Source organism: Microchirus variegatus, assembly GCF_963457635.1.
Source record: "Microchirus variegatus genome assembly, chromosome: 3".
In the NCBI taxonomy this organism is placed as follows: domain Eukaryota; kingdom Metazoa; phylum Chordata; class Actinopteri; order Pleuronectiformes; family Soleidae; genus Microchirus; species Microchirus variegatus.
In genome coordinates this window covers 9,729,409-9,739,685 of record NC_139804.1, presented here as the reverse complement: position 1 = coordinate 9,739,685, position 10,277 = coordinate 9,729,409, and the positions used below count along the sequence as shown (strand labels likewise).

The window sequence follows — 10,277 nt, the reverse complement described above, 5'->3', positions numbered from 1 at the left end:
AAGGTTGTAGGATTGATTCCAGCTCCCACCATAGCTACATTATTTACCATATAATCATTATTAGTGTATAAAGCATTATGAGTATTAAGTGGGAAAACTTTAAAAATGTCCACCACAGTTTGTATAGGCTAGCAGTCAAAATCCTGTGTACCCCAGCGTCATCTGTGCCCCGCGAAAGGGTATTTTCAAAAGCAGGTGAAATAATCTAAAAAAAAAAGAAGAAACCGCCTGAAGCCAAGCACTGTAGAAAAGTTGCTATTCTTGAATAAAAATGAATACACACGTTTTTTTTTCCTCCCAAACACAAGTAATTCTAACACATGTTTATTATCAGAATCATTTAAGCACAAATTATGTCAGCGCTTCACACTTATTGTCCACTTGATGACGCAGTAGAGCAAATGAAGCCCCATAAAGCTTTGGCCCAAGGATAAACTACTCGGATGGAAGGCTTCAGTGGTTCATGAGGCTTCATCTCGTCATCACTATCAAAATGTGTTCTTTATCCATTCTTACCTTTTCAGCCGTCACTGTAAGAATGTTATGTTGTTTCGTGTCGCTTCTAATCTAAACTCTCTCACGCGCTCTCGTCCTTCTTCTTCAAGTACGTAAACGTCATCACGTCAGACGTGATCTCGTACCCAATCAGTGTTGAGTAGGCGTGTTTTTACTGGGGGCGTGTTTTGCCAGTGTCTGCGGTCTGCAGTTAAACCTACTTGTGTTGTTGGGGCGGAAGTGGGAAATGTTACCTTCCTGTCCGTCCCTCCTCATCCTCGTTCTGGTACAACAGCTACACCGGCTGGGGCTCGCAGGAGGACTCTGTTCTGCCTCAACTTTTCACCGTGGTCCTACTTCAACTTATCGGTAATGTTCGTTCAACTTTACCGCTCTCGGTTTGTCTCACATGGCCGCCATGCTTACGTTGCTGCTCCGCCAGAAGCACGTCTGCTCTGCTGTGCTCTAAAATTCACTCTGTAAAATTGCGATAACTTCATTGTTGTCCTGCAAAGATGCCACAAAGATGATGCACATACTGCATTGTTGATTTGTTTTATGGCATCATTTACTATGAGACAAAGTGTTTGAGTGTTTTAAAAAGTAGACATGGGATAATGTGAAAACTTCCTGTCACAGTTATCTTGACCATATAAGTTGCTATTCTCAACATTATTGCAATATTTTAAAAGCTTTATATCTTTTTTCTTATATTTCTAGACAACGAATTAATTGCTATTTTTGTTAAATTATTATATCTTTGTATTTTTATTTTATTATCTAACAGTATTACAGATGTTATAATGTTACAAAAACATGTCAGTGACGTTCCCAAAAAAGACTTGCATTTCCTGCAATATTTGTAAATGTTACATGTTACAAAAACATTTCTTGCATTACCAAAATATTGTAGAAACGGTGGTACATTTATAAAAACATGCCATGCTGCAAAAGTATGTACACAATGCTTCAAAATGTATTTTGACTTTCCAAAAAAAACACAAGGTCAATAAAAGTAACTGTAGGTAACAAATGGACACAGAGAATGTATGAAGGAATGTATTTCAATACATTTGTTTTGATTATTACGATTATAACGCAGAATTCCAATATCAAAATTTGATACACTACACGGTGACTAAGGCCATGCATTAAATGTTGATATTCAAATCCTGTTGTTGCGCCTAATCAATCAATCAATCAATCAATCAATCAATCTTTTCTTTTATCTTGTTCTAATTCAAGTGAATGATTTATTGATTACCTTCTTTACTTCTCTCAGACATATTCTAGGTTAGAAACACACACAAATACAGCGCATTAGATACTGTGTTAATATACCTGGATTTGCTACTTGCAAAGTGCCAAAAACACCACCTGTTATTCACACAAGATAAACATGAGGCTTAAGTAAACACGTTACTTGCATGAATAGTTCTACACTCAACTTGTTAATTTATCCATAAATTTGTTTAATAATTTACACGAACAACGAACGGCAACTTACCGTTAAGCAGAAAAGCGTGCAATATTTTGAACTCGAACACACGTTCTCCCTCTTCCGCTTGGTACTGGGCAAGTGGCTCAGCGTGGGCGGAGTCAAACGTTTAGCTCCACCCACATTGAGCCACTCCTCGATCTGCGTACTGCAGTCAGGACTTAAGGCCACATTATACTTCTCCGACCGCGTAATGCGTTATCCGTCTGCGTCACCACGTAGACCACTCAAGCCTTTATACTTCTGCGTCGTGGTGGCGGATAGGCGCTGCAATTTCCCGCCCGATCAGTAGGGGTTGCTGCGCAAGGTTGTTGTGCTGTTGGCTACAGTGAGCAATGGCGTCCGAGGGAGAAAGACTGTTGTTGTTGAAACAGTGGCCGTTTGTCACTTTTCTGTGTCCCGTAACGCAGTTTTAAGGCGAGAAATTGGCCAGTTTTGAGGCGAGAAATTGGCCATTTAGAGTCTAAACATGTGCTGTGTGTGTTAAGATATGACGTATTTATAGTTCGGCAGCGACGAAGTCGGCGGGGATCAGCTCCGCCCTCTGTGGACGATCGGTGCTCACTGTGAGCTGGCACAGAGCAGCTTCGCTCAGCCTGTCCTCAGGACCAATCGCAGCTCTTGCCGTCTCTGTTGTCCCTTGACGGAGTGACGGACACTTAAAAAATATTCCGTGCAGCCGGAGACGACGCAGAGACTCTACAACAGGTTCTGCGTCAACGCAGAGGACTCTGCGTAGCCTACGCAGAGCACTTTACGCAGGAGTATAAATTGGGCTACTCAGTCCAGTGGTGGCGGTAAATATTTACTAGAACTCTAGTCGCCACTCGCAGAGACTCGGGAGTTTAAAACAGAAGAAGAAGAATTCATAACAATGGCAGAGGCAAGCAGTAGCGGGAGCACCGAGGAATAAACGGCAAAAAAACAAGTATACGGTCTTCAAAAGTGTGGGATTTTTTTTACCCTTAATGTGGTTCTTTGCAGACTATGCAAATTTACTTTGGCGTACCACAGCAGTACGAAAATACCACTGCAGTACGAAATGAAAAAACCCTGGAGTGCTGTTTCATGATGTCAGCAAAACTCCGTATGCCCTGTTGATTTCGCCCCTTCCCCGCCCTGTAATGTTCATTTTTATATATATATATATATATGTGTGTGTATATATATATATATATATATATATATGTATGTATATATGTGTATATGTATATATTTGTATGTATACATGTGTGTATGTTTATACGTATATATATATATATATATATATATATATATATACTTAAGTATATATATGGTGATGCATTAACACCTTAAACGCAGACACCCCGGAGCCGCTGTATCATCACATACCACAGAGAAGTGAGTTCACAACGTTGATACCTCGTAGATATTTTTAAATCCCATGCTCATTTATTAATTAACCATCAGCCTATGATGCAAGTACATAATACGTTTGTGTCGTACGTCATTCAGTCAGGAAATCATTGAAGAAGCTAGCTTAGCGAACGCTTGTTCTCTTACGTTAATGTGTACTTTACAGCAGTAATCAGTGAATTAAAGGCGAAGCTGCTTTGACATACTTAATTTCAGCCCCTGTCGATATTAGCGTTTATAATGAATTGTACGTCTTTCACTTATCAACTGTGTCCAGGGTTTCCTCCAGAAAACCTGCTTAGCCCGGTGGTAGGACCTCTCTAGCCGCCCACGGCATAAAAAAAAAAAAAAGGCTATTGTAAGACATTTATTAACAATACTTTTACACCAACTATAGAGTCTTACAAAAAGACACACTCATGAAATTAAATAAATAATATAATTTTTTTCCCACTTAAGTTAAATACTAGGGCTGTAACGATATGCGTATCGAAATTGAAATCGCGTTACTCAGAGCCACGAACCTGTCTTTTGGCGTGAGAAGGCAGAATCGCGAAACGCTCTTTCTAACTCCCAGTTATTTTTCCAGTCAGCCACATGATATGAGCTGTTAGTGCTACCAAACTTATTTTAATTAGGGGTGTCAAATTATTGCGTTAATTGTGATTAATTAATTACAGTCATCATTAACGCGTTATTTTTTTTAATCATGTTAATCTCTTCTTTACTGATGTCCCCGCTACCAGGGGCAGTTCTAACTTTAACAAACACAGACGTGCTGCATACCCACAGAAAGGTCAGAAACTCAGCTAAAAGCTCATATAAACCATTCTTATGTTCACCAAACACAGTTAAAACACCGATGGATTAAACAGCAGGAGCGGTAAAAACCCATTACAGTGCACTCATTGAAAAGCGGCACTGGAGCGTCAGCGTGATTATGTAAACAGCGTAGAATTCACAGATTTTTTATCTCTCTCTATCTAAAACATTGAAATATGCTAATAATTCTGATATGTTCATACTCAAAACGGACGGAAAAACCTTAGCTTAGTGTTTTTAAATGATATGTCATGTTTGTAGTAGCGCTGTGAAAAGCAACCTGTTTCACACTTTTTCACTGTCATCTACTATTGAAAAATGCTGTCACTCTGCTGATGTCTTTGACATGGATGCGACAGGAGGACTGACTGTAAGCTCAAAATTCACGTCTAATTAATGGCAGCGCTAATTTGTCTGTCGCTCATGAGCCACGGAGCGACAACAAACCACTGGGCTGGACTAAACCAAAATAGTGGAAAACAAGGGGGGTGTTCTCTGAAGACAGGCTGTTATCTGTGAAGCAAGGGTTCTGTAAAACACCCCTATTGGCATGTGGTACTTTCCTCCTAATGAAATTCACCATAAAAAAAAAATAATAATTAGTCGACCAATCACAATTTTGGTCGAGCCAGAGCATGTCGACCTATTAGTCGACCAGTCGACTTTTACTTTACAGCCCTACTGACTTTCAAGAAAGCGGAAATGTTGTCTTACCTTTGCTGTTTATCAAAACAAGTTATTTCCACTGGAACAAAACTACTTCTCATGAAGAACTACACTTCCCAGCACGCTTTGGGAACAAATCCCAGTCTGATTGATCATCTACTTTGTATTTTTCAACAGTATTATTTTGTTACAGAAAAATCTTTTTTTATTTATTTATTTATGTTCAAATCTGTTCACAGTGTTCCAAAATATTGTTATTAAATGTTACATTAAGTTGCTATATAAGTAAGTTTAAATAAAATGTTTTTAAATTTAAAAAAAATTGTGGAATGTATCGAATCGTGGGTCTAAAATCGTGATACAAATCGAATTGTGACTGTGTGTATCGTTGCAGCCCTATTAAATACTAATTAAGTAATTGGCCGGTGAATCTTAGAACAAGCCATGCAATGGTCACATTTAAAAGTAAAATAAATCAACACAAATTAAAAAAATTGGTAGTGCTGCCTCATCTGGGGCCAGAAAACGGCCCTTTTATTTCTGCGCATCACTGCTGCACTGTTCTTTTTTCCCTCTCCTACGCCATTCGTTGCTCCTGCGATCTGCGCTTCTGCATATTCAAAGCAGACTGGATCATTTCTCTACGTGTTTTATCCCCACATAAAAATAATGATCTTTTTGACGAGAATGGAGTACAGTCGCGATGAAGTATAGGGGATCCGAGTAGATCTGAGTAAAATGTGGTGACAGACTCTGAAGAGCAGAGCGCACTTTTCATTGTTTTCACTCCATGGTCTCAATCTTTGTAGAAGACACTTTAGCACTGTAATTAAGGGAATAACAGATGCATCAGATGAGCTGATCTCTTCAGTTAACTGCTCAAAGAGAGAGAATGTTCTCAGGTGTGAGGTGAATGTTGCGGAGAGTTCATAATATGTGCCGTATGTATACAGCCAAGTTTCGCTTTTGCGCAAAGAGACTTTCCAGCGTTTAATAGGTGCTGTTCCACATTGTACTCGCTGTGTTTCAGCCGCCGAATTATCGGTGCATTCCTAAATATAACATCTTTATTAACAAGAACAATGTAACCGTAATAATGACGCACTTGATAGTGTGACTTGGGTTTCAATCGGCAAGCGTGGGCAAGCGTGCACTGCACCGATGAAAAGGGGGCGCATGCGCCCTTGTTCCCGGTATAGAAAAAGCTGTGTTGTAAAAAAAAAAATCTAACGCAACGCTGCCTGGCGGAGGGTAGGTAATACACTGGGGGAAACCCTGGTGTCATTTGGAGCATATTATTCGATATTTAAGCTGTAAGAAATCTGTGATCATTTGTTTCAGGTATTTATCTGTGACAAATGTTGTGCTATTAAAGCACACGCGTGAGTCCACTGTATGTAGGTTAAACACAAGTTCAACGAAAATAATCGTGATTAGTCGACTAATCGAAAAAATAATCGATAGATTAGTCGACACCAAAAATAATCATTAGTTGCAGAGTGTGAAGTAAATGTTTCTTCACTCAATCCCACTCAAAATAAATCACGGCAGACATTAAACATACGTGTAGATACATATACACGTGTGTATACAATATGTTAAGTCTTATATGTGTCAGTAGGGCTGGGCGATATATCGAAAAGTTATAGTTATTTGAATTACGATTATAATCGACGTCATTTTGCCTTTATCGATATATTCGATAATTTAAAAAAGAAAACGCATTGAAGTCGTTGTGTGTGTGTGTCGCTTGTTTTCAAGTGGCTGAGCTTGACTAAACATTAGCCGTTAGCTTGGAGAAAAGGACGCCAAATTGGCACCCGTTTTTGTAGAAGTCTTCTGCAAAAGTGAGACGGATCTCACAGCTAGCTTGGAAATAATGTTGACAATAACGGACAAGAAAAACAAACAAAAAAACATGTAGGACAGGTACACAAAAATCCACACACAATCCACCCTCCAACCCACCCTGGCACAAGCATCCTCTCAACTGGGGTGTGTGCAAAAACTGCAACGAGCAAAAAACTCTTGTAAACTGTACAATTCACTGAATACCTGTAACTGAGCAATAGTTAGCCCAAACCTGGCCCTGTGACCTGCTGTGTCTTGTGGTCTCCCTTAGAGGACTCTCCGTCGTTGATGGTCGGGAATCAAAATAATTCAGCCAAAAAGGGTCAAAAGTGTTTCCACAAACTCCCTGAAGCTGTTAATAATTCAAATTGTACAGAAAAAGATTAGTTTAGGTAGCATTTCCCCGGAGCACAAGGGGACACGTCTACTCTTTCCCGCGATCCATCCAGTTTTTATAATATTGTGTAATTGTTAATCTGTATACGGAGCTGCTGAAACCCTGTTCTCTCCCCACTGTGGGATAAATAAAGCTATCTTATCTTATCTTATCTTATACCCATCCCCCCCCCCCCACACACACACACTATTGTATATTATATTGTGTATGGGAATAAAAGTTTGTATTTCTCAGGTGCTCCAGTGGCTGCCACGGTCTGACCAGACTTAACAATCAGCCTCCTACTCAGTACAACAATGGATCACAGTGGAGCCAGTGAGGGGCCCGGGCCAGGCAGAAGAGCCCCTATTCCCTCACCCAGCTCAGTGGTGGGTGCCAAGTGGCAGGGAGCACAGAGTGGTCAAAGGCCCAAAGCGAAGATAACTCCCTTCCACAGCTCACCCATAGTGAGCAGTAATGGAGCTACCGGCAAACAGCTGCCATCTTCTAGTGGTTCATTCCTTGGTACCTCTGGACGTGTGACTTCCCCACCTGTCAAGGAGAGACTTGCTGCTGCCACTTCTGCTGCTGCTTCTTCTGTTTCTTCTGCTGCTGCTGGGAGCTCACAGGGACAAACTCCGAGTTCAGCCTCTGCACAGGCTACAACAGCAGTTACAGCAAGTTCTCTTGTTGTGAAGGTAAACATATGCACTGAACGGATAAGCCAATGCACAAAGTAAAATCATTTCATGTAAAATATTTCCATATTTTATACAGATCTTTTTTAAAAGTCCAGTTTGTAATTGCTTTAGAATAAGCATTTAAGATTGCTTTACCGAAGCCCGCCATGTGTCTCCATGTTTCTAAAGCAACCACAACAGACAAATACAGCCAGAGCTCGTGTTTCATGTATTTTTTTCTTATTTTTTTTTTCAGTCCATCATCTCGAAATCACCAAATAATCAATTTATTATTGATTATTTGGATAGTGGTCCGTTATAACGTGCTGAGGCGATTAATTACTGCTTGCTTGTTTTCTCGTTATATAGAGATAAAAAAAGGCTCAAGATAACGAGGCCCGTTTTGTCAAAATAAAGAGTTATCTCGAGATGACAAGGTTTGCTTTCTCACCATAACATGATAACAAAAATAAAAATGTGTTCCCTATTTACCGATAATTTTACAGATATAATTCAAATCAGCAGTCATTATTTAAGGAGAAGATCCTGTGTGTGCTTGGGTTTTCTCTAGCCTCTCTGCTTTCCTCCCACAGCCCAAAAACATTTTGGACACTCTGAATTGACCACAGGACCACCTAAAATGTTCAAGCTTTACTTGTGCAGCTCTCTGGTAATTCATGACAATGTTATTAATATTATTAATTTTGTGTGCACATTATACCTATTTCTCCCCGTGTGTGCATGGGTGTACCCTGCCTTTCACCCTATGTCAGCTGGGATTGACACGAGTGTCCCCGTGACCCTCATGTGAAGGATAAAGCGGTAGAGACGATGAATAAATGAATATCCCGACTGGGGCTTTTTAGACAATAGCACTATGGACAGCGCAGTCAACATGCTCGTTCTTGTGTTCATGAAGTAGGCAGCGATAACCTTGTGTGGTTATTATATGTACCATTTTGTGCATTGTTCGGTATCCATGAAAACCTGGCCTCTTTATCTGGTCACTAATGAAGTCAACAACTAGTGCATGGTCACTTAAGTGCAATCTCCAACTGAAAGACACTGCAGTTTCTGCCTGTTTTAGACCTTGACTGAAGTACAGCCTGATGCACTGGTTTGTAGATTTTCCTTTTTTGTGACTGACACTCATCAATGAAAGAAATTATAAGTAAAGAGGGAACAAACTTTTATATTTATTATCTCTTTATCAGGAGAAAATTAGATAATGCAGTCATTTATCTCGATAATGGTCCATTATCCTGGTGATTACAAACAAAATGATTATTTTGCGATCTCAAGATAACGGACTGAAAAAATATGGCAATGACCATGGCTGCTATCAGCTTCCATAGAGTCGTCATGTTTTGTTTATTTATAAATGTTTGCTTTGCTTTGTTTTTAAGAAATGCGTTTCTTACCTGTGTGCTTGCTCGTTTGTTCATAGTGTTGAGGCTGCAACTACTGTTTTCATCATAATTAATCTGCTGATTAGTTTGTGGATGAATCTAGTACTTTTTGTAATTTGGTGCAGAAAATGTCAGACAATTTAGAAAAATATTGGTTGGTGTTTACCAAACCTGGAAATAATGAACTTGAAATGTCTTGTTTTGTCCACAAATTAAATGATTTATTTGTTATACAGAGCAGAGAAACGCATATATACACATTTAAGAAGCTTAAAATCATAATAGTTGACAGATAACTACTGAAGAAGATTATGACCTGGATGACTGAGAACCTTCACTGACAGTTGACAGTAAATTTACAACATAAGCATTTTCCTCTAATAGTTTTCATATATCTATATTTTTTTTTAATAATACATTTTCTGTGCAGCACTGTTTAACACGGTTAAAAAGTAGGATCTAATTTGTTGAATAAATAGTGAAGTATGTTTCTCTCCTAAGACTGCAAGCAGGAAAGCACCTCCAGTCGCTAGTCACAAAGGCAAACAGAAGAAAGCCGCTGCCACTAAACCGCCGTCAGGTTAGCTCCTCCTTACATTTACTAACTATTATTAGTCTGAACATCCTTGAATGCAGTCTGTATTTAACTGACTGACTTTGTGTGCTTCTCTAGCTGTGAAGAGGAAGAAGCGGAAGATGGGAATGTACAACCTGGTCCCCAAGAAGAAGACCAAGACCCTTAAACAGCAGGAAAAGGCAGGTACATTTACAGTCAGATCCATAAATATTAGGACATCGACACACTTATCTTCTTTTTGGCTCTATACACCATTACAATGGCTTTAAAATGAAACGAACGAGATGTGCTTTAACTGCACACGTTCAGCTTTAATTTGAGCCTGATTTACATCCAAATCAGGTGAACGGTGTAGGAATTACAACACTTTCTATATGTGCCTCCCACTTTTTAGGGGACCAAAAGTAATGGGACAATTGACTGAAAAGCTATTTGTGTGGGCTATTCCCTCATTATTTCATCTTCAATCAAGCTGGTAAAAGTTCTGTAGTTGATTCCAGGAGTGACATTTGCATTTGGAATCTGT

General features: G+C 39.4%; 1 protein-coding gene across 1 annotated transcript in view; it reads left to right on the top strand.

Moving 5' to 3' along the window:
* Nucleotides 1-737: 737 nt before the first annotated feature.
* The window catches only part of LOC310924322 (histone-lysine N-methyltransferase EHMT1-like), a 36,790-nt gene continuing 27,250 nt past the window's right edge, over nucleotides 738-10,277 (top strand). The window contains exons 1-4 of the mRNA XM_083886027.1: nucleotides 738-864; nucleotides 7,341-7,783; nucleotides 9,676-9,754; nucleotides 9,848-9,930. Of these exons, the coding sequence (XP_083742153.1) occupies nucleotides 7,403-7,783; nucleotides 9,676-9,754; nucleotides 9,848-9,930 (543 nt within the window). The 5' untranslated portion in view covers nucleotides 738-864; nucleotides 7,341-7,402. The remainder of the gene's footprint in view (nucleotides 865-7,340; nucleotides 7,784-9,675; nucleotides 9,755-9,847; nucleotides 9,931-10,277) is intronic.